At 41.7% G+C, this 25,070-nt stretch overlaps 1 protein-coding gene across 1 annotated transcript in view; it reads left to right on the forward strand.

Annotated features, from left to right (window-relative positions):
- The window catches only part of CACNA1C (calcium voltage-gated channel subunit alpha1 C), a 493,845-nt gene that overhangs the window by 382,891 nt on the left and 85,884 nt on the right, over nucleotides 1–25,070 (forward strand). The window contains exons 14-22 of the mRNA XM_055807493.1: nucleotides 5,955–6,162; nucleotides 6,962–7,082; nucleotides 9,015–9,129; nucleotides 10,209–10,329; nucleotides 10,455–10,524; nucleotides 16,799–16,931; nucleotides 18,679–18,808; nucleotides 22,505–22,564; nucleotides 22,701–22,760. Coding sequence (XP_055663468.1) covers nucleotides 5,955–6,162; nucleotides 6,962–7,082; nucleotides 9,015–9,129; nucleotides 10,209–10,329; nucleotides 10,455–10,524; nucleotides 16,799–16,931; nucleotides 18,679–18,808; nucleotides 22,505–22,564; nucleotides 22,701–22,760 — 1,018 coding nt within the window. The remainder of the gene's footprint in view (nucleotides 1–5,954; nucleotides 6,163–6,961; nucleotides 7,083–9,014; nucleotides 9,130–10,208; nucleotides 10,330–10,454; nucleotides 10,525–16,798; nucleotides 16,932–18,678; nucleotides 18,809–22,504; nucleotides 22,565–22,700; nucleotides 22,761–25,070) is intronic.

Consider the following 25,070-nt stretch of genomic DNA (forward strand, 5'->3'; position numbering starts at 1 on the left):
GAACATATATAGGTACAAGTCACTCACATTCCTGTTTTTTCACTTTTTCTACCACTAAGTGGGTAGTGAGAGTGCTAGGCTGGCAGTCCTCATCTTCTGACGTCTGTGGCAAGATGAGGAGGGCTGTGCAGGCTGGGTATCCCTGATGTGAGTGGTAAGGATTGGTGAGGAGTCCAGCTTAGGGGCCTGGAGACACTTGATACCATGCAGATTATTAAACTGAAATCTGGAAGGACAGTGTGAGCTGAGCTTGGGGTCTTACAGTTCCCTGCAAAAAACAGAGTGAAAATAAAACAGCAGATAGCCTTGTGACCTTTTCTGTTGCTTTATGGTGACAGAGAGGAGCCTGAAAGACTGCTTTGAGCCAAAACAACATTTGACTGAGGATCCCATGCCAGCTCCAGTAGATTCAACAGTGGCCTGTATGGCAGAGTGTCAACACCAGCTGCTACAGGCAAAGGACGTTGCCACTCTTCTTCTTCAAAGGAGTCCAGCATGAAGCAGCAGCTTTACAAAGAAACCAGCCTTTTCCACATTCCAGTCTCCCCTCTTTTTCCTTTTCCTTCTTTCTCCTCTCCCTCTGCGTAAAGGCACAGTAGTGTCTATTAGAAAGTCACTGCTTCTTGCAGTCAGGTACTTCCAAAACACCAGCCTGGTGGCAGGGGATGTTCAGCTTGTGGGGAGGTTGTAGGAGAGATCAGATCCCAACTTACTCATTTGGGAGTTTTTGAAACAAATCTATCCAAGTGCTCACACGAAGCAGCACAGGGCCTGCCTTTTCCCATGTGGGTACCAGTCAGCACCTTATAGAAAGCTTGACTGAGATGATGGAAGAGTGCATTTTCTGCAAGTTCAGCTATGAAAATGTCCCTAGAATCACTATGAACTCCCCCAAAGGAAATTTATGACAAATTTGAGATAAAAAACACAGCGCATGACAAAAACAAGACCAAAACTGGAAGACAGTCAAGATGGCAGAGCTGAGAGGCATTAAAAACCAGCAGACTTGTACTTACACATCGTACAAGATTTATCCTTAAAGCTTCTGAGCCTCAGCTCTGTGGCAGGGTGGATAATTTTCAGGGTCAGATGTCAGAGACAGAAAATCAGTTTACACTCTCAGAGAGGGAGGCCAAAGCAAGCCTACAACTATTAAAAAAGAAAAAAATGGTGGTCTGTTTAGACTTGTGATCATAGAAAAGGGAAAATGTTCCAGCTACAAGAGTTTCCAGCAGGAGAGGCATCTTTGCCCTTTCAGAAATAGTGGGGATCTCTGGTCTGGTGACTGTTTTTCCTGGACTTTTGGGTCTGAAAGCTGTCATCACTGAGTCCCAGGCCTGGTTTCTGAGGAAACCAGTAGCTGTTTGAGGCATTGGGTAATCAGATACACCCAGGGCAACATACCAATAGTTATAAACGCATAAGTTTCAGCATAGCATCCTGGAGAGGTCATTGTTTTTACAAGACGTTTCTCCACTCCTACACAAAATATATAATCTAGCTAAGAGAATTCTCTAATAGAAAGGCAAATGCTGAGAGGATATCATTAATGCTTTAGGAAGCTTGAGCTATTGGAGTACTCAAATATTCCTAAAGCTTCTGGCAGACACGGAATGTTCAAACCAACCAGCAGCAGGACTAGGTATATTTACTTTCATTCTGCAGCAGAAGTAAAATACAATTTTGCATGGATGCAAATGTTACCTGGACTACATCTCCTGAAATTTGTAGATGGGTCTATGTATAAAGCACAGAGCTGAGGAATAACTCATAATGAATAATGTATTCATCTGATTTTGCCTTCTTTCCTGTTCCTAAAATATTGGCAAGTAGGTGGCAGTAGTCTTAGATTTATCTGTTTTTTAATTACTCATAATTTTCTTCATGATTTTTCCCCTCTGTGGGTGAAGTTCGCCCTCATAGGGAAGGCCCTAGCACAAGACTCCAAAGCACTGTTTTAGGCCCACTCATGTCTTACTGCAGGAGAGAATTAAAGCAAAACTTTTACCTCTGGTGTTCTCCAGTAAAATACAAATTTTTCCACTATTCACTGAGTTCTAAGTACAATGATGATTTATTGACAGCATTATCTATACTAGTGGAATACACCACCTGAGTGCAATGATAATACAGAAAAGGTACAGTCCTAGAAAGCTAGGAAGGGTAGGAGGGATGACAGTGGTGTCCTCGTGGTTTCAGCTGGGATAGAGTTAATTTTCTTCTTAGTGAATGGCACAGTGCTGTGGCTTATGTCAAATACATATATTCATGAAGAATACATGGGGGGACACAGTGGAGATGGAAATAGTGATAACCAAGGGCATTAAAAAGACACAAAGGAGGAAAATTACTCTGGTGAGATTATATCAGTAGGTAGCCTAATCTTTATATATTTGTATGGATTTTCCACAGTGAACACCAAGCACAAACAAAATCTGGGTGCATCAAGATGATACACTTTTAGGAAAAACACAAATACAGCCCCCTGATATAATAGAAACAAATAAAAGACACCATCAGATTAACAATGCATCATTTTAGAAACCACATTTACAATTTCAAGAGCAAATGTTTCTTCCAAAATTATGCTCTTCAGAATCATTTAGTCTTGTATATGAGACAAGCAGAAAATATAATCTGTTTGGTTTATTCTCTCTAATTTTTACAGGGCTGTGCAGAAACTCTCCCTTTGCTATGAGAAGACAAATTACTTTCTCTTTATAAATAGTCCTTTACTGCTTTATAAATCCCTGTATTTAGTCCTTTATACTTAAAAAATAAATCAATTTATTGGCAACAGCATACTGAAAGTTGATATTTTATGCCTAATCTCGCCACTAGATACGTCACTGTTCATAGGGAGGAAAGACAGGGCACCTTTTTTTTTTTTTTTTGTACCTGCTTTCAAAGTGGTTTTTTATTGGATGAACAGTGTGGGAACTTTCCTACAATGAGACTGCCAGCTGTTGCTACTGTTTTAAACTCTGCATCTGTGATTGCCAGTGTCATAAAGACATAGTGGAAGGCAATGGAGAGGAGAGGGAAGAGAATAAAAGAACACATTAAGTTCTAATCTAGTTCTGCAATTGATTTTTTTGTGAGATGTTGAATGAACCATTTAACTTCTCTGCATCATTCCTCCATTTTGAAACAGGGATCATAATCATGTCGTACTCACTGGGGTTTTGCAGTGCCTCATTCACTGGCATCCTTAAGGGTCTGAGATCTGCAAGTGGGAGATGTTAAAAAGTACATTCATTTCCCTATAAGTCTGAGGCAGCAGCAGCACTTACTCTTGTACCTCCCATTATATGCTGCTGCCTGGTTCAAAACCTCTGATTCCATGCAGCAGTGCCATGAGATTTATTGTAATTATTTTTATTTTGTAGTATATTAACCAAGGAGGATGAAGTAGCAAGAAACTTCTTTGAGCTTCATTCCTGACTTAAAAGCCTTATGTTTCATGGAGTAACCCCAGATCTCACTTTGAGGGGGTGTTCGTGTTAGTTCTGTAACCACCTAATGTGACAGATGGTAACCTTAGGTCAGGCTTCTAGGACACTAAGATAAGACAATTGTTATTTTCACATCCTAGTCAAGTGAAGCTTTCCTTATCCTCTCCATTTTCCTTTTTCTCTTTTTTTTTTCCCTCTGATTGGTTTGTTTACTTTTCTAATGGTGCTGTATTTCTAGCTAGCCCTCAGTGCAAAGATAAAACAGCACTAATCTTATCACGAGGTCATCTCAGTTAATAGCTGTGAGTTTGATAGTTACATAAGAATCTGAATCTCAGGTATTGAGCCTTTTGTAAGAAATGCAGAGCTGATAGAACTCTGTGCTCTGAGATAGCAAGGCATTTAAGCTTAAAGTGAGTCACTGAGACTATTCAGATGTGTAACAGCTTTACTGTATGCCTTTTAAGGGTACTGCTAGAAAGACCTAGAAAATGTGTGTCCTGGCTGACACTGGAGGACTTGGTGAGATATTCTGGACCCCATCAACTTCTGATTTAAGGATGCTAAAGTCAGTCAAGTTTCATCAGAGATTAATTTTTCCCTTTTCCTATGTCACTTTCCCTTCCTTGCAAAGTGTGAAAGTATGTGAGCTGTAAGCATAAATGCAAATACAGTGAGCTGTTACATTGCACATTCAGCACAGATATTTGGTGGCACTGAGCCCACAGCTTCCATGCCCTTACCTTTGCTCTGTAGTGTTCCATTGCTCATCTCCTTAATTGCAGTTAAACTTTAAAGCATTCTGGTTTTCTCTGAAGTGCTGAAGCTGGGCTGGAGGGAAAACATCACAGTTCTCTTTGAAGCTCAGTCCTTGGAGATGAACTACTTGCTGAACTTCAGAGGACATGGCAGTGTCCCTCTGCAGATCAGATCGCTAACCTTCACAAAGTGATTGGGCTGCTCAAACATGCCTGTCTTCCATGGGACAAGAAAAGTCTTCTTTTTACACTGACATGTTAAAAATACTAATTTGACTGGGATTTTAAGAACCTTTGTCTCTAACGTCTACACTACTTTCAGAAAAAAATTGTATGTTGAAGGATCAGGCTTCCTTAGAGGAGCGAGAGCACTAGACATGTCTGCCATCCTTCTCAAGTGGAACTTTTGTCTGAGGAAAATATGGCTAGAAATTCAGAGTCCTCTAAGGAAAGAAAGGTTCAGTGTTCAGGGCTTTGGGAGAAGGGAGTAGAGGACATTGGCCATAGTGGAGTCTCAAAGCATGGTGGTAGACCACAAGAGATGGTACTAGAAGGAAGTCTTGGAGATCACAGGCAAACATTACTGGCTTGCAGACCTGTGAAAGCTGTTGAAGCTTGCTAGTAATGTGCATTCAAAATGAGGTGACTGGAAGATGACAGCTAATACTTCAGCCCAGTCTGAAAGCTCTGTCAGACTCAAAACTGCGTAAAAGAGAAATGGTCGTGATCAGCTAAGCAGTAGACTAGGAGTGGTTGAGCAGGTGCAAGACCAAAGTGGAAGGGGCTTCATGGGTGATGTGGATTCTTTAGCAATTTTTTCTGAAGTCTTTCTCCGACACATGACTGCTTTGCAGGCTGGCAAAGAATGCAAGCAAACTGACACACTGCAGCAGAGCATGCTGCTGGCATCTCTTTGAATCCTAAAGAGGAAACACAAGAGCAAGAAGGTCCTTTCTCTACATCGTATATCAGTCTGATCTGGGCACAAGCCTGAATATGCTGGGAGAACAGGTCTTAGGTGTCCTTTCTCTTGGATGGATCCCTTCCAAAATGTTCTGCAGCCTGCTTGAGGAAGTATAGTGGGTTTGATACCCAAAAAAGCAGTGATGGTGTGCTCTTCCAAGAGCAAAGGAAACTCTGACCTTCATGGATGTAGCTCTGGAGTCTCTTTTAAGGTCCGTGTAAAAGGACCTTTAATATCTTTCTCATTCCTCTCAATCCCAGAAAGCTTAGCAACCTCTATCTGTGAGTGAGCCCAAGCACACACTCACACACACCAGATTTTGGACAAGTTTGTATTTGCATCCAAACTGTTTCCCCATCTGCTCTTGTTAGTTATTACAGGCCATTCTCTGGAGTGAGATATTCTGGCTGCCATAACATCTGTGAGTGTTGTAATGAGGTTGGTTAGAATGTAACTCACTGAAGCAGCAAGAACTAATCACTGTATATTGATAGATTTGCAGAGCCTTAGATGGAGAGTGCTGCAATAATCTTCTGGGTGTGTGTATGGGGTGGGAGGTGGAGAGAATTGTGTATGTACACGTGTGGTAGTAAAATTACTCATTAGCTGCAGTAGGTCTCATTATCTTAGGGAAGCACATCAATGATTCAGTGTTTAACAGGGTGGTTGGAAGTGCCTGCTTATACACAGAAGGCAGCCTGAACTGATATCCTGTACAGTCCATGAGCACCTGTCTTGGATTGAAGGAATTTTAACTGCTTCTATTTTCTTTCCCAGATACTGGAACTCCCTCAGTAACCTTGTGGCTTCACTCCTGAATTCAGTCCGCTCCATTGCCTCCCTGTTGCTGCTTCTCTTCCTCTTCATTATCATCTTCTCTCTCCTGGGGATGCAGCTCTTTGGGGGCAAGTTTAATTTTGATGAGATGCAGACCAGGAGGAGTACATTCGACAACTTCCCTCAGTCACTCCTCACTGTGTTTCAGGTAAGGGCAAAAGTGGTCCCAGCGGGGCCAACACATTGTGTTCACATGGTGAGACAGAGAACAGGTCCTGCACCCTTCCCCTGCAACCTGACAGTCCCTGAGACTGGACATCAGGCTAAGAGCTCCAGGAGCAAGGTGCCATGCTGTGCTGCCAGCACAGGGGTAATTCCTCCCAAAGTGGGGAACCAGAGCCAAAGCCCGTGTGTAGCAAGGCCACCAGGACTTAGCAGGGTCTAGCAAGGGAATGGCCATTGCCATGTCCTAGGGCAGCGCCTGCATGACAAAGCCCAACTCTGCAGCTGTCCTCCCCTGTCCCACAGTACTGGGGAACAAATATCTGCAGTTTTGAGAGTAATCAACCAAGAGCGTCAGGATGATGATTTCACATGCAAGGTGAAGGGAAGTGGCAGAGAGGGCTGGGCTAAGGGCTGTCTTCAGTGCTATAGGTTGTGCAGCCTGTCTGAAACAACAGGCACATGGCAGGGAGATGCCTGGGAGAGGTGGGGAGACTTGAACAGGGTTGTCTGGGAGAGCCATTTGGCTGCAGGCATCATCTTCAAGGGGACATCTGGGATTTTTTTTACACTTTGAGAACAGTCTCTCTTTGCATTTTCCTTGTTCTTTTTTTGGTTGTTTTTTTTTGTTTGTTTGTTTTCTAGATGGACACAGCCAGAGTCTCCAATCATCCTGGGGGAGGGGGGTTTCTTTAGGATCAAAGATATCTTTATGTTTATGGGGTTTTCAAATTCTTTGTGTGGTCTAACGCTGTATCCCTTATTGGTGGGAATATGTCATTTAGATCCTGACTGGGGAGGACTGGAATTCGGTGATGTATGATGGGATCATGGCTTATGGCGGCCCCTCTTTTCCAGGAATGTTGGTCTGTATTTACTTCATCATCCTCTTCATCTGTGGAAACTGTATCCTTTGATGCTACCCTTTTCTTCAAGTGGGGCTGAATCTAAAGCCACCCTTTACTACTTTATATCAGAAAATAATGAATTTCATACCTTACATTTTTACCTTTTCCCTAGGTTTGAATTTTGACTTTGCACTGCCAAAAGTTAAACAAGTTTGTTTAATTTTAGCTAGTGCTAAGGCATATAAACAGTTGTAAGAGCCAGCTATGTGCCAGTTCTGCATGCTAGCTTTTATTTAGTATCTTTACATGTTTAGTGTTTTTATTTTTCATTCCTCTTAATTCTCTCATAGGTTTTTCTTTCCTATCTTCTCCAGAAACTAATCTCTGTGTGTACCTACTGTACTTAGTGCCTATTTTTGCTTTAATTGCCTTTTCAGTAATATATTCCATGCGCTTTCATCTAATCCTTATGTGGAATAAAAATATGTATAATCTACAATATGGTATATACAAATGCTGTAATAGAGGTAACATATGTTTGACATAATTGATTTATGTGAGATCATATATTAATTCATGTATAAACTAACAGGAACCGTGTTCCATTTCAGTTACCGCAATCTGTGTGTTCTTCGAACAGAAAATCGTGTGGTCTGTCATATTCCAGCCTGTGCTGGTATTAAGTAACTTCAGTTCTCTCTGGCTTCAAGGTGAAGTGAGGGCACTGTACATATCCCAGGAGGTCCAAAGCACACTGCACGATTAGTCTATGAGTGTCTTTTCACAGTATTTGAATATAACATAGAGCTTTTGTTCTATTCCATATCTCAGTTTGCTCCAAATTTGTTCATGTTTAGTTTCTGCTTCTTTAGTGGCCCTCCTGTGTCAGAGGTGACATTTTGTTTTATAAAGGTTCTTCTATAAAGCCACATTGTAGTCTCAGCCTGGATCTTCTGGCCTTTCGTCGTAATTCAGATCTCTCAAACCCTGTTATTTGACATTTCAGTTGACCTGCATGCCTTCACTTCAAAGTGAGACGGTGCAATTCCACTTATCTGAAGGTCAAGGTAGGCAGTCTGCCTGACAGCTTAAAAAAGCTACAATTTGGACCTCCTTGTGAACTACAGAGGAAAATGTGAGCCAGCTCTACGTGCTGGCTGACTTCGGAGCCATTAGACCTTGGAGCCCAGGGAGTGGGGTGGCTGTATTTCCAGACTAAGCCTTGAACTGGGGTTTACTTAAAAGTTATCATGGTGTAATAAACCCACTCTCAAGAAATTTATAAAAGAAGCTGATGTTCAGATTTGTAACACGAGATCCAGCAAGACAAGAAAAGAATTGTAATTCCTTGCCCTTTGGCTACCTGGGCATGACTGGCCATGCACGGACTCTCTGCTAGGAGATGGCAGAGTTGTCAGCTCAACTCTTCAATGCCCAGACTAAACGAATTTCTTTCTGGTTGCCTCAGAAATGCTAATGAGAGTGCTATACTTGCTGTCCATAAAATCCACACATGTCTGTGGGAATACCTGTCATGAGGTTGTTCAACTCAAGTACATAGGCCAAAACTGGAAATCCCTGGTGCCTTATGGTATGAGGCTCTTGAATATGAGTGTTTAATAAAAGTGCCTGAAGCTGTCAAAGATGCAAAACTTTCAGCACTCCCTTTATCTTCAGGGGGATTTGTTGCACAAAGTGAGACTCTTTTGGGAAATCGGAAACTAAAATCTAAGTCTGGACTTCGGTGTCTTTTATCGGTCATTCTGTTGTGAAATTCTGGTAATGGTACACAGTATGTTAGCCATTTAGATCGAAGGTGTAGGTTTGTGCATGCTGGATATACACATCCTGAACATCTGTGTGAGATGGAAGTTTGGAAAATCCAAGAGATCTGATGACAGGTTGCTAAAAATTTTCAATTAAGAAACCTTTGGTATAATGTTGTTGTGCAGTTTTCAAAGCCTGTTTTCTTTAAGTAGCACACAAACAGATATCTTACTGAATGTATTTTTGGCCATTGCTGTGGACAACCTTGCTGATGCTGAGAGTTTAACATCTGCACAGAAAGAGGAAGAAGAAGAAAAAGAAAGGAAGAAGCTAGCTAGGTAAATCCATTTGCATACACCTATCTCAACTCATATGCAGGCATTCCTGTGAGTGTAATTACATGCATTATGCACATACATATGTGCAAGTATGTGTGTATATGTAATATATGTGTATAACTTCTCTGTGGGTGTGTATAGATTATATATGTGATTAATGTAATTATATATAGAATTATGTATGTATATATTTTTATGTAAAACAATTCAAACTAAAGGACAGAAGGTGTCATGAGCTGGGAGTGCCCACAGCTGCAATGCCATGAGCAGGGAAAAGGAGATCTGCATGACTGATCAGCTTTCAGGGCATCAGCAGAGGATGAGTGTGGAATGCTGTCAATGTTACAATCCCATTTGAACCTCCCTGTTACCTTCTGGTTGCTTTGGACCTCAAGGCGTGTCTTCAGACTGTTGTTCCCTCGACAAGATTCAGCAGCTTCCTTCTCTTTTGATGCCACATGCTGTTCTCTTGCCAGTTTTTTTAGTGTTTCTGCAGACTCTTGGGAGGCACAAGCTGGATGTAGAGCTTCTTTGTCATTCCCAGCTGCCAACAGCAGAGAAGCCTCTTCTTACTGGTTATTTCTGTTCACTGTCTTCAACGCTACTTGAAGGGGATCTCTTGTGCAGATCTTTCTGCTTCGTGCTGCATGCTAGTCAGCAGGTTTCCATGGCCCTGGGAGTGCAGTGAGGGGCAAAACTTTGTAGGCAACCTAGTGAAAGTCCACAAGATATGAGTTGAAATGGTTCATGCCTTTGTCATTGGGTGAGCAAAGAGATCTCTACTGACAGACCTAAACACATACTTCCCCCACATGCACATGCACCTACCCACCCACAAACACAAACACATGCCATTGAGAAAGATATAAAATAGCAGGGTGCTATATAAAATTAGAACAGAGTCTGTGGTTTTGCCTGCAGATGAGGACACGGTGGAGCCACTGGTATGTAAGCTGGACTCTGAATGGAGGTGCCAGCCCATTGTTCTCACGGTGTGTGCTGTGCTACATGAAGTTAATGAAAAGGAAACAACTTTTCACCTTTGTAACTCTTCACTTTTTATCTTGTAAAATTGTTAGGACTGCTAGTCCAGAAAAGAAACAGGAGATAGAAAAAGCAGCTGTGGAGGAGGAGACAAAAGAGGAGAAAATTGAGCTGAAATCGATCACTGCTGATGGAGAATCCTCACCTGCTACCAAGGTAAGGTCTGCTGCCAGCCAGCACTCTCTGTGCAGTGATGGCATGAACAGCCTGAGTGTCTGAGGGAATGAAGAATGTCTGCCTTTTCTGATAAAGGCTTTGTTGCTCCTTCTTTATTTTGTCAGATCAACATGGATGATTATCAACCCAATGAAAATGACGAAAAGAGCCCATATCCCACATCAGAAGTGCCAGGTATATATCTTCTTCCCCTTATCCCTGATTCGACAAAGAGAAGCTCCAGTTACTAATGTACATAAAGCCAAACTGTGGCAGCAGGTATACTGAACATGTAATGCTTTCGTGATGGAACAGTATGATGTGCTTGTCTGTGTTTGCACAGGTATGGACTTAGTTCTTTGCGGTCCCTGTACCAATTAGTCTGATTTGATTTGATTCTCTTTAAAGCTCTGTATTTGGAAATACAGAGCTTTACAGAGAACCAAATCAAATCATATACAAATCTCTGTATATGAAAATATACATATGACCTTGTTTTCAGGTTGTTTTTTCAGTACTCAGTGATCAGAGGAGACTCAGAACAGATAGTCATGAAGGGTAAAGTGCTGAATGCCTTTTTGCACTTTTTTCTAGTCAAAAAAGGTAGTGAAACTTATTAACATAATTATAAAGGCATAAGATCTCAGCCTAGAATCGGAAAAAGAAAGCTAGAGCATTACTTAGGCTAGTTTTCAAGTCAGTTGGACCTAATTAACTTCATCCTCAGATACTTAAAAGATTGGTTGAAGAACTTTGAGCAGTTTTTCCTCAAGAGATCCTGAATGGGGAGGGGGGTTGGAGCAGAATTACAAGCTAGTCAGTTCAACTACCATTCTTGGAAAAGTGCTGGAACAAATGATTAAACAAACTATATGACTGCAAGATAAGGAGATGACTAGCAGCCAACATAGATTTGCCAAGAACAAATCACGTCAAACCACCCTTATTTTCTTCTAAAAGGATCTGACTAGACTTGTAGACAGGAGAAAAGAAGTAGATGTCATATTCTTTAGCTTTTCTAAGGCTTCTGACTGTCTCTTATAGCATTCTCATAAGCTGGCTAGAAAACCATGGTCTAAATGATTGGGAAAGTTGGTCAGACCCTTTGTGTGGAAAGTAGTGATGGCCCAAGTGAGGTTCTACAACCCAAGAGCCTGCTCTGAGTTCAGTTCAGTTCATTGCTAGTGACCTGAATGATGGAAGAGGAAATATGTGTATTACATTTGCAGATACATGAAGCTAGGAAGGACAAGAAGCATGCTCGAGGGCAGCATTAGAATTCAAAGGGCTCTTGAGGAACTGGATAAATCGTCTAAATAAAATGGAAAGTCATAGGCTCTGCATATAGGCAGGAATAAATAAAGGATCTGAGGTGACAGCTAGTTAGGTAACAGTCTCTTAGAAGAGAATCTGAATCTTGTGTTCACAAGCTCAACAGGTGCCAACAACATTTTGCTGTCCTTCAAATGGCAAGCAAGTAGTGAGATTTATAAACAGTGAAAACATGACCCTTTAGTCCAGTTATGGGTTTCTTCTAACTGGCCAGTGAAAGCTAACCAGAGCAAAGCAATTGGTTTATTCTGTTCACTATTAATAAGATCTCAGCTGGCATATTATATCTCATTTTGGATGCTCTGCATAGAAGTCAGGCTGAATTGGAAAGAGCGCAGAAGAGCATGGTGAAAGCAACGAAAGCAACGCTAGCAGGAAGCAAGAACTAAGATGGAAAGAACTGCGGTCATTTGAGCTAGGAGAGGCAGGAGAAATGCATAAAAGCCTGTTACAGGTAGGAGGGGAATTATCTTCATTAGGAAGAAGTAACAGATTTAAGATTCACACCAGGGGAGAATTTTCTAATAGTGAGGCTAGAAAAGATTGTGAAGATGGTTGTGGAAGCCCAGCATCACTGAATATTGGCTGTAATAGGTAATAAACTACATTCTCTTCTACTCCATGATTCCTAATAAATAGATGTCTGATAATAGGTTGATGTGATAGGGTGAAAACAGACACAATAGTTAATTTTAAATAGATGGACAAGGGTTTCAGACAAGCAAAAAGGAAAACTGTTGATCGCATTTGATTTTCAGTACAAAAAATCCCCACATTTGCTATACTTACATTCATCCATATTTATAGCCCATTTATCAGGAATAGAGTGTGCAGTACTGTTTTAACATTGCCTGGGGCAGGTCACTCTGGCTTTAATCTTCCCAGTGCCTTTACAGGCCCAGGCACTTACTGGACACACATCCCCAGTTTCTGAAGGGTTTATGGGAGCCTTTAGTCAGAAGCACAAATTAAAACAGCTTGATAGAGTTCTGTTTTGCAACTGGCTTGAATTTGAAGACCATTATATTTTTTTCCAAGTGACAATACAGTCACCTGTAGATCAAATTTAAGCCTACTGGTAACAGAATTGTGTTTTAGTTACCTTCTGTGAACAGTTTAGAAAGAGTCCAGCATGTGAACTGTATGACAAAAACTACATCTACAGTTTGTGTCATGGACATTTTATCTGCAGCTATGCATAGGATTAGAGCGTGGAAAATTAAGTAAAAACACTTTTAACTCCTGCCTTGGAGTGCTAAGCCGTGGCTTGGAATTCTTGAACTGAACCTAAAATTTGAATGGATGGTCAGGTTTTCTCCCATCTCCTATTAGAAATGCAAAGGGAGAGCATCTTGGTTATTTGCCATTGTATGATGCCTTTTCTAAACCAGCCTGTTCCCTGAATTGTTTATTAATTCTTTGTGAAGTTGATCTTTAACAGCTCACAAAATCACCTGACCACTTTCAGGGTTCATGGAAGTGAACCATATGACTCAAACACAGTGAAGTTTTGTAAATCCCTTGTTAGATCAGCTTTACCATAGTCATCTATTCCATTCTGCTGTATAAAGCTCAGGAACACCAAGGTCCTCTCAGAGCTGATGTGGCATGTCACATCGCCTTGTATAGTCAGTATTGGGGAACAAGGCTCCAAAGCTTTCCCTGGCATTAGCAAGCAAGAATTTCCCAGTCCCCACATGCACCCCTGTCCAGTTCCCTTGAGGCCATCTGACCAGTCTGGAATCCTGCTGATTGCTGACTGGTCCAGCTGTAATACAGGAGATGCTGTGCAGACATATAGAGGGCATCTCAGAACACACCTTTTCTTGCCCACTTGCATGTGGATCCATTTCAGTTGTGCTTTGAGTGAAGCATCCTATTGCTTCTTAGATGCAGTCAGCTGGTTCTACCTATTTTCTGTTTATGATTTACTTTGTTAGTGCCTGTGACCTTTCCATGGGTGTGTACCATTCCATCCTCTGAAAACATCCTTCATCTTAACCCAGTGTTCAGAAACAATTGGAGGTTGTCATTTGTTTTCCCTTTATTCTTTCAAGCTACCTTTCCCAGTCTCCTATTTTGTTTCCACTGCCTCGACCAGTTTTCTCAATAACCTCTTCCAACGCTGTTCACTATACAGTGTTGCTCTTAGCCCCCAGAATACTCTGTGTACTTGCAGCTCATCAGATCACCTATCCACTTTGTTGGAAGGAGAGACTAGTTCTTCCAGAGATTTGTGTACACTAGAAGCATTATTAGGATGATATGTTTATTATAAGAAGACAGGGAGCTAGTCTTGCAGTCTAGTACAGAAACAGACAAAGAATTCAGAATGTCAGATGAAGGTAAAAGCTTGGAATGATTCATGGGAGCTTGAATCAAAGCAATGTTCTTACACAAGAGTTCTGGTCTTTGTACAGTAAAAAAAAAAAAAAACAACATCCTCATCATTGAATTTTTCACTGATGTTGCACTGTAGCCTGTGTGTGCTTATGGCTTCACAGCTAAAGGACATCACCAATCTAATCAAGCATAACTCAAGGTGACAGTCCCAGATTTGAATTTCCTTGAACTTTAGGAGACTTCAAACCTAGATCTAAACTTGGCAACTCTGAGTCATGTTTCTTTATGATTTCGTGGCAAGCTTGACTAGAAAGGTCACTTTTAAAACACAAATATACCTTAGGTGTAGAAAACAGTCAAAGAACAAGTGTTGGATTGCTGCCTATGTGCTGCCCAGCCCATCTGTGACCACCATGTTGACCTTTGCTTCTACAAATGCTGGCAACTGCCCAATATACTGGTTCTATATGTAAGTAGATAGCTTAGGTAGTGACCTTTGCTGAGGCTGTTATCATTTTATACTTTGCATATCTGGGCCTCAGTGTTTGCTTTCTTCTATGCCCTGGACCCTACTTTAAATGAAAAATATTTAGAACATTATTCCTAATTTATGTCTGCGGAACTGAACATGCTTTCCAGTCTGAAGGTATGTGGGTGCCAGAATCATCAATATATTTCTTGCTATATGGCAGACACAAGAAAAAGAGGAGAGAAACAATTGGCTTTCACAGGGCTGATCCTTCTGCTAAGAGTCCATTTTCCTGAAGCATTGTTCCATACCCATTTAAAAGTGTTTTTTTTAAGCATTCCTCTGAATAAAAGAAAGAGAATGATCTCATAATTAAGGCACAGAACAGGGCCTCAGAATACTAGTCTTTTTAAGTCACAGTCTCAAATATCCCATGTGATCATGGGTATTGGTGTTTCGGACTGTTAAAGAAGAAAAAGTACTTGCTTACCTCGCTTATTGTCAGCACACTCTGAAACCTCTAGATAAAAGGTGCAAGTGCAAAGTATTGTAATATTATACAAATATTGCCATTACCATTAACACCAATTTTACAAGTACTATGCACAAAAGTACTTCCGAAAGAACGTTTCTTTAATAAAGCCTGTAGAAGAAGTATTATAAAATATATTGCAACATGAAATTGAGCTGTTAAAAAATAGACTGGCTTTAAAAGTACAAACTTTATGTACCAGCTCAAACATTTATGCAAAAATCTATCAAGTGAACTCTTGCTACTGGAAGTGTAAAGAGAGAATCCTATTTGCTTGTAATAATGGCATGCACTGGAAAGGCCACTTTTCTCCTGTCTCTGATTAGGATCTGTGCTGATTCATCTATTCTTTCTGATGTGTCCATTACCAGATCAAGTACAGTACCTGACCCTAAAGGAACAGGCTTTTCCTGGAACTTATGTCACTCTATGGACTCAAGATAAACCTTTTAACTAGAGTTTCTTCCTTTGCATGGGCTGAAAGATGAATCTGTTACATCTAACCTGTCAGGCTCCTTCTTAAAATATTTTTTCCTGTCTTGCTGATTAAGTGAGAGGATTGAGATCTTTAAAATAGCAAAATCCTATCATGTAATGTACAAAACAGCATCCGACTTCAGCAGGTAGAAGAAATCCTAAAAGGTGGAAGTTTCTCTTTCACATACCACTTATCCTCCATCTGCATTTTGTACCTTGAGGAGGGCGCTCACAGATCTGCACAGTGCCTGGAGATCTGCTCCATAGGCATCAGGTTCAAGAGCTCAGCCTTGTTGCCACCTTTTCAATCTTTCCCCCACTGAATTATGAAAAGGATAATTTTAAGAATTTCTGATTGGTATAAGTCAAAGTGGCCATGCTCCATGTTTGCTTCAGGATATACAGGCACTCATCCAGACACAATCCCAGATGTGGCAGTGGCTCCATGGAGAGCCTTACAAAGAGGACAAAACCAGATCTTGATAAACTGGAGGAACAGTCTGGAGAAAATAAGATGCAATTCAATTAGAATGAGGTCAAAGTGCCACTCTTGGGAAAACTCAGCAGCACAAATGCAAAGGGGGGAGTGACAGACTAGGCAGATGTTCTGTGGTAAATAATCTATGCTTTGTGCAAATCAGAAACTGATGGCAAATTAATGCCAGAGTGTAATACAAACAAATGCCCATGAAGGACATTTAAACAGGAAGGTAGTACTTAAAGATGTAAGAAGTAATCCAGCTGTCCTCTGCACCAGGAAAACATCAACTGCAGGTTAATCCTGCAAATAATCTGGAGGAAAGTAGCAAGAATGGTCAGAGACCTAGGGAACACAGCACCTCAGGAAGGACTCTTGTTTTTTTGCTCTAGGAACCAGAAATCCTTGCAGAGGTGTAATAACGATCCTCAATATATAAAAACCTTCTGCAAGAGGAAGGGAATTCTCTATTTTCTGTGTCCATGGAAAATAAGAAAATAGACAATGGATTTAGACCATAGCAAGAAAGATTCAAGTCAGTCATTAGAAGAAGCCTTTTTTCAGAAGGGACAGTGAAGCATATAAGGAGACTGTTGTGATGATATGGTGGGTTTACAAGCACTAATGGTTTTACAGAGAGACTAGATCAATGTCTGCCAGGGTGAGCACTGGGCGGTGGGTGCTGCCTGGGAGAAAGCAAGCGGACAAGGAAATTCAAGCTTTTGTCATCCTATTTCAATGATTCTTAGTTTTTAGCTCTAGTTATGACAGAGAAAAATGCCCCAGCACTCCAGAATAGATTGTATTTTGCATTAAAAGATTAAAACGCTTCTTGCAGCAGAGGAAGATGAGGAAGAACCCGAGATGCCCGTCGGCCCTCGGCCTCGCCCGATGTCTGAGCTGCACCTCAAGGAAAAGGCTGTGCCTATGCCTGATGCCAGTGCTTTTTTCATCTTCAGTCCTAACAACAGGTATTTAAGAGACTGCTTAGCTGGAACAAGGAGGCGGAAAGCAGGTACCCTTTTCAAGCTGGGCCCTAAAGATTATGTGGTACAGAGCTCCCTTCCAGCACTTTATACCAGCAACCTCTGACCAGTCTCTTCTCCAAACACCCCGGCATGAAATTCTTATGAAAGCACAATTGCAGGGAACTCCCAACAATATTCAGTGGGAGTTCATAGAACCTGCAAGGCTGATTAAAGGCACAAATCATGAAAGCTTCAGAAATAAGGGACTTGGAGGCAAGTCAGTAATTGGAATCCCCCAACATACTCAGGTCCAAATTGCAAGCAAGCCATGATGCAATCAGTCAAGCGTGATGTAGGAGCTTCCTGTTCTAGTGGCTGCTCAAAATCCACTCCCAGTAGGGACTTGATGTGTCTCTGCTCGTTCTCTACACATCAAAAACAAGTATAGAAGGAAGGGAAGGAGAAAGAGGAGAGTCCATAGCTCTGTGGGGAGGCTGACGGGAGTAATTCTTCTCTCATATTCTTCCCTTGGGCTCCTGCAATGTATCTTCACATTGCCCCGCTTGCCTTTCCCACACAGATGTGTGAGACCAGTACTGCGAGTGAAGGGCTGAGCTATGACACAGGGGATTTAATCTTTCCAGGGGTGCAGAAATGAGATCACTGCCCAGTGTTCTGTGCAGTACCATGTATCCCAACGTTTTCCTTGGGGACTTGGCCCCAAAACATGGCCCCAAAGTAAGGCAGGGCTGTAAAAGCACAGCTGAATTCAGAGCCAGTCTTTCCACAGCAGGGCTTGTGCCACCCCTCCTTGGGTATGTGCAACAGGGAGGGACTGATGGTGATTGGGACTCATGGACTCTAATGCCAGCTTTGCCACCCACCCGCTGTCACTTGTTGAAGAAGTAAATTAACCTCTGCAATCATCTGTAAAATTGCTATAATAGGGGCTTGGAGGCTTAACATCCAAAAGCAGAGCTAAATAGATTAATGAAGTGCCTCTGGAATTATGCATAGGACTGTTACGAGGTTTAACTCCTCGTATCCTGATAACATATTGAATGTGCTGCAAAGTTCTCCAGTAAGCATGCTGCTGTTTAATTGGAGACTGCTGCTTCTTTACCTGCTGGTTTCCCACTAAAAGCACCAAGCACTTTTTATACTGGGCTGAAGTTTAGCAGACAGCCTGCATGGCAGGATGTCCTTCCAGAAGCCCTTTGCACATGCCAGCCTGCCCTATATCAGTTTGGCCAGGTCTGTGCCCTGTTAGCAAGGTAGATCCCCCATAGCTCCTGCTCAGTGACACTCCAGCCCCAGCTCAGAAAGATACTGGCCACCCCAAAGCCCATTTCTGCTGCTTTCCCCCTAAGTGAATGGGGAATGGTTCTGTGAATGAAAGCAAGGGATATAATTTTAGGTTGGCAGGTTTCAGACCACATCTGAATAACAAAAGGCTCTGTCTGGAGGGAGTGACTGTTCTCCATTCAAATGCACCAAGTGTGAGTCCTGCAGGCAGCGGATCACTCCATGTGCATCACTGCATGACCTGTATGACTTGGAGAGCCACGGCTGCCCAGCACCCAGCACAGCTTCCTGGGCCCATCGTCCTCCCTGCTGCTGGGGCAGAGGGAAGGTGCTCTGCAGAACAATCCTCCAGGGCCAGTCCTGCTGGCAAAAGAGGAGGGGGGAATGTTTCCCAGGTCTTGCTGTTCTCTGATAGATAAAGTTGTGCCTCTCCTCTCTCTTGCAGGTTTCGTGTCCACTGCCATCGAATCGTTAACGATAACATTTTCACCAACCTGATCCTATTTTTCATCTTGCTCAGCAGCATCTCCCTGGCAGCTGAGGACCCCGTCCGACACCTCTCCTTTAGGAACCAAGTATGCTTCCCATCCTCCTTCCCTTGCTGTGTGGTAAACCTGTGGTACAAGCAGATCATGAGTTGAAGCCAGGAAAGGCAGAGAAGACTGCATCAGAGGCTTTGGGAGTGACTCTTTCCTGATCTGTGCTTTTTGTAGGCTGTGTGTGAAATCATTGGGTTTTGCAGGGAACATGAGTCAGTGCAGAATTTGGCCTCTTGTTCATTTCAGAAGTGTGTGTAATGGAAGGAAAGACAGGAGGCTGAAGACAAGTTCTTGTTCCCTGGGATTAAGGCATTAGAAATGGGCTGGATAAACATTGATTGGTATGCAGATAATTCTAATTTAGGGGATTTGCAGGTTCCCTTTGGAACATTTGCTCTTCTGCCACATGCTTTCTTTTGAACTAAAAAGCCCAGAGCCTGATTTTCACTTTGTTCACACTGGTGTAAATCAGGAGTGACACTCTTCAGTTTGATACAATCACTCTGGAGGAAATTGGTGTCATCAAGGTTAGAATCACACTACTTGAATGCAAGCTGCAAACCTATCATTAAATTTGAGATAATCCTCAGAAAATATGCTGTGTTCCTCTCCTTACCAGCCTGGGGGAAGGAGAAGAAGGCATTCAGCATGAATATACATTCTCACCTTCTTTTCTGACCATTCTTATTAGCCTTTTGAAACATTCAGTGCTCCCTTAACTTTGCCAGTGGTTGTTTCCATTAATCTGGGGTCATTGCAGGAACCAGAAGTGTCAGCTGTCACATGTGAGACTTCTGATTTCTGCTGTCTGCAGTGGCATTTTGGTTCCTTTATGCTGGAAAAGCTTGCTAGGCTTAAAGAGTGGGACAATTTTTTTGTTGTTGTTGTTTAATAAAACCTTAATTTAATGCTCAGTGTTCTATCTCCCTGAAATATCCTGGCCTGAGCATGCATTTAAACACATATGTGCATGCAGAGAAGGTGTTAGTGGAGGTTTATTCCTGATCTTATCTCAGAACTACTTTGCATTTTGTCCTGAAGGAGGGTGCTAAATAATGCAGTCAAACCTGTGCCACCAATGACCCACTTGTGCACAGCTGAGTGTGCCCACCATGTAGAGATAAACGTATGTCAATATGTATTAGTGCTGCAGCATGATGTCAGCTGGCATATGGGCTCCTGACATGCCACAGAAGCTGCTGCAGAATCTGCAGCAGAGGGGTTTAAATGAGAAAAAAAGTAGTCAAAGCTGGTTATCCTGAAAGAGCTGAAAGTTTGGGGCAAAGTGTTGTCTTGTGTATTTGTAGCTACTGATGTTGCATGAAAATCTGTGTTTAGTTTTTGCAGATGTAGATGTTTAAAATAGATCACACAAGGGGACACTGACAAGATGTTTTAGTTGCAGATGGGATCTGCCTTTACACTTTTGATGGTAGAACAGTAAAATTGTGTCCTGCCCTGTTGCCCACACAGAGGTCTGGGAGAAAAAGAAAGCAAGCAAGCTGAAAGTGAACTGCCTCTACCTTCCCTTTGGGACAACATAATCAGGCATTAACCTGTGCACAAGGACTTCTGCAGACTAGTTGCTGCTGTTGACACAAACTGTCCCAGAGCAGGAAGGCAGGAACGGAGAGCCCAGCAAGAGCTAGCAAAGAGGCTTGGACACTGCTTCTGTTCCAGGGCAGGCTAGTAGCTGCATCTTTCTTGTGTCACACATGGCTCAGGCAGCAAGTTTTTGGAAGTGCCTCCCCAATCTGATCAAACAGCCTTTAAAGCCCAAGCAAGTCCTAAGACCTTGCATGCTCACAATATTCTCCTGTTTGCACCCTGGCAAGGTGCTCATTCATTTTAATATATTCTAGAGTAAATTCATATTTAGATAATAATTAATATGCCTGCTGACAAACAGCCTGCACAGGTGGAGCAGTGATCATTTCCATTAAGCATGATTTCATCTGTAAGGGACATCTTTACTAGCTGCAGCTTTGGGGCTAGTTTCACCAGTATGCTCTAGCTGCTTTGCAGTGCTCTAGTGTTATAAAGCAGCTGCAGGTACAGCTTAATCATCCACTTTAATCAAGTTTATGGCTGCTTTATGTTGGTGAAGTCATGCAGAGCAGCCTGAGAGTACCCATGAATCTGGCCCATTGACTGTAAAATTATTCCATTGATATAATAACCAAATGTCAAGACCTACAAGGCAGCAATGCAAGGGGACATTTCCAGTTATAACATGTCTAAATTAATACAGGATGCAATTGAGATCTGGCCATCCTTAAAATGGCCTATTTTTATTGTCTAAGTTGCAAAAATCTACAAGGCCCAAGACAGCCTTGAAGAAGTGAGAACAAATCGGGGTCAAAAATTGAGCAGTGACCTGAAGAACTTTAAGTTACATGGTAGCAGTGATACGGCCCCCCCACGTGACATTCAGTGTCTGCAAACTAGTTCAGATTCAGATTGTGCTTAAATAGTGCAATCTAAAGTAACCCTGTAGTTTGCAGTAGCTACCCCACTGCCCACGGCTTACCAAGCTGTAGGGATCTAGCCATCTGCAAATCTGAGTTGTGGTGTGGGCACTGAGATACAGTAAACAGCTGTGGGATGAGAGGGCAGCTTACTGCTGTATGTTTATTGGTGTTTTAGCAGTAAAGGTTTAAATTTCACAAATTATTAGTTTTCTACAGCTTCAATATATTGGCCTTCTGGTTTAGAACTTTGTTATGGTGAAACAAAAGTAATTCAAGGGCACAATACTTTTGATTTTGACCCTTTGTAGTGTAGATAAGACTAAAATGTCTTGGAATATTGGAATACATTGGAAACAGAGTTTTATTCTGGTCCCATTAGTCAATGAGAAAGTTCCTATTTGCTTTTGTGGGATGTCATTCGATCAGCAGGAGAAGACATTTCTGTCCTTGATGCTGTTACTTTGAAAATCACTTTACACTTCCAGACTTTCTGTTGCCTTCTGTGACACTCTAGGGCTACTTTTTGTGGTCTGCTATGCATGCCACCAATATCCCCATCACCAGGTCTTAAGTTCATGGGAATGATGAGTGTTTCAGCTTGCCTGTTATCCAGGATGCCAATAGAAAGATGCAAAATCTAAGTTAGGCGCCTTTAGCACACAACCAAATTATGGTTGCAATACAAGACCTGGGATTCTGTTCAATTGGCAGAGCCTTTGTTATTCATCCTAATCCAGGGCAAATCAGGACAGAGAAAAAAAAAATAGCCAGAGCATGAATTTGCAGTTTGCTTTTCTTCCTTTGCAAGAGGCACAAGAACAAGCCTGAATGGAAGTTAATAAGAAGGAATCTTATGTTTTCCACTGAGAGACCAGGCATCCTTGTATTCTCACTTTGGAAGTCTGTTTGGGAAAACCCTTGAATCATCTGTTCTTTATCAGATATATAGATATATAGATATATATTTTAAAAAAAAAAAAAAAGGAAGAAAGAAAATAATACTGCAACCAAAAAGTTATTTTGCCTCTAGAGCCCTCGTGGGATTGTAACTTGGAAAAGCTATCATGTAATGTGCTTCTTGTCCTCTGTGCCAGGACCTTCACTGTGTTCAACAGGACGTTGTTACAAAACCATGTCCTCTATAGTCTTCCTTGTTCCCTTGTTAAAAGGCATATGTATTTGATTTTGAACTTTGATTTCCCATTCAAGTGATCAGTCACTGATCTACCCTCCCCAATCCTATTCCCTTTTGTTTTTACAGATTCTCTTTTATTTTGATATAGTTTTTACTGTCATTTTCACCATTGAAATTGCTCTGAAGGTAAAGTGCCCATCTTCTCTACCATTACTTGTTCACAACCTTACTAGTTTTCTGCCACTATCTGTTGCTAACACACACGCCTGTTTGTTCCTGGGTCACGCTCAGTACCACTAACCCAATTGTGCTTATTTTTCAGATCCTAGGCAATGCAGACTATGTCTTCACTAGTATCTTTACATTAGAAATTATTCTTAAGGTAACCAATCTGAGCAATACACTTGTTTTCTTCTTTCTTCTTTCTTTCTTTTCTTTCTTTCTCTCTTTCCCTCTTTCATTCTCTCCTTCTTTCTTTCTTCCTTTCTCTCACTCTCTTTTTTTTAACCCCATTATTATCTCTACACAAAGGTTTGTTTACCTTTTGATTTTAACAGTTTTATAGTTGCTTAAAAAGTCTTTTGTGAAATTTTGATTTTCCAACTTGTAATTCAGGCCCTGTATCAAAACAGTGCTTTTTAGGGGAATCACAATGGAAGGATGATCCTGTTGGGAAAAGTAAAATGGGACTAAGAAAAAGTCCATCACTCCATAAATTTCTCCCTCTACCCTGGCCAGTCTTTCCAAAACAGGTTTTGTTTGCTGTGCAAGGAACCCTGAGCACATAAACCTCTTCTTACACATGCTACAACCCAAACAGAAGGTCTCTGTTCTGCACAAGTCATGAGGCCGGGCCAGAAGGCAGCTGATGACTTCTGTGAGGTTACAGGGTGCACAGTCAAGTAAGAGACAGGGAGCACAGTGCCAAAGCTCACTTTTTAGGTGTGGAGAGGTAACCAAGAGTACGAATCACTGAAACACCAAGGGCTGTAGCTGTGAATGAAAACTGCTGCATCGCCTGTTTGAAACTTGGCTTCCCATTTCCCAGGAACATGCTCTATACCAAGGGAAATGTGCAGGAGAATGGTTTAGCTTGAAAGAAAGTAAAAATAGGCTGCCTTGTTCTTAACTCTAATTTTCCCAAATTGGTAGGCTAATAATTTAAATAACAGTAATTGAGCAAAGTGCTGGCTTTCTAAATGCTAGGTTCACTTGGCAGCTTGTTTTTTTTTTCTCAGCAAGCTAGTTCTAAGTGCTGGCAGGCAGTACCTTAGAGTTGCTCAAATCTTGCAGCTCAAGACCCTAATAACAGTATCCATACTAAAGGCTGGCAAGCAGGGTGGCCTCTGCATATTTTTGTAGAGGAATGTGCTTTTTGATATAACTTAAAACTCACCAGAGCTGTCATGTTCTCCAAAGAGATGTACATATTCTTGTGTGCAGTGTGCATCTGTTTACACAATAGATCTGAACATGCACATACCAAATGGCTGACCAAAAAGGCCTGTCACAAAAGGAAAACATCTCAACAGCAACATTTAAAAACAAAACCATGGTTCAAGGCACCTGTCTGAACATGCAATTACTAATTCTGCTCCCACTGAAGCAAATGGTAACACTCCTAATGACTTCAGTGGAAGCAGAACTTAACCCAGCCTGTTGGTGTGTTGCTCTGTTTTCATCAGGGGAGTGTACCGCATAGTAACTGAGCCTTCCCAATGTCCTCCTGTTAACTTCCGTGGATTTATTTCGACACTCCTGGATATTCTCTGGGTTAAAGTGGGAGAGGAGTGCAAAAACTACAGATGTTTAAGAAATTCTTCGCTTCTTATCCTGTCAGTTCCTGCATCACAAGTTGCTTAGTTTCTCAGTGTGTGTTTCTCTGCTGCCTTGCATTAAGCACAATGTTTTGCACAACAGCAAGGTTAGTTTAAATGGTAAGAAACAGAAGAATAAATAGCCATAGGATGTTCAAGGCTGTAGAGAAACAAGCTTCATCTGCCCTCATGTTGCTGATGACACCTGCAAGCCTCACACTGCCGTGGTGGAGCCTGGTGAATGTTACCAAGGTGACCACCAGATTTTTTTTAATTGGCATCCTAAAAGCTTGTTTAATGCCCTAGATGGGAGGCAGACATAGATTATACACTCTTTGAGAGTCTCTTTTGAGATAACAAAATCTCTCAACAGGCTTGAGAGAACTATAGTTTATATAGAACTTAAACTCAACAGACCTTCCCCTCCTGATTTCAATGGTGTCTCCTTTCTTTCAAGATTGCCATACAAAATCTAGCCAGTAAAGGGCATCTTTACCACCTTTGTTATGGCAAAAAACCCTCCCTGCTTCCCCAACTGAATGTGTCTATAAGTATAAATTCTAAGCCAAGACCAGAGTTTATACTTCCTCCCCTTCTAAGTTCTGTCTGATGGATTGATAGTCAGTTCCCTGATGTCATGGATGTTTGGTGAAAAAAATAATCTGATATACCATGTGCTCTTCCGCCCTCCTCTGAATAAAGTTGTCACATGTAGGTATGACTGGAAATCACTGGCAGATATGCCATCCTGAGCTATTAGTGGGAGCCACAAAACTCCAGTTTGAACTTCTAGTTCACACTTCTCAGCTGGGAGGCTGGCTAGAGCTCATCATTGAGGAACAGTCTCATGGTGTCCTTCACATTACTTTAGACAT

Source organism: Falco peregrinus, chromosome 6 (genome assembly GCF_023634155.1).
Source record: "Falco peregrinus isolate bFalPer1 chromosome 6, bFalPer1.pri, whole genome shotgun sequence".
NCBI lineage: Eukaryota > Metazoa > Chordata > Aves > Falconiformes > Falconidae > Falco > Falco peregrinus.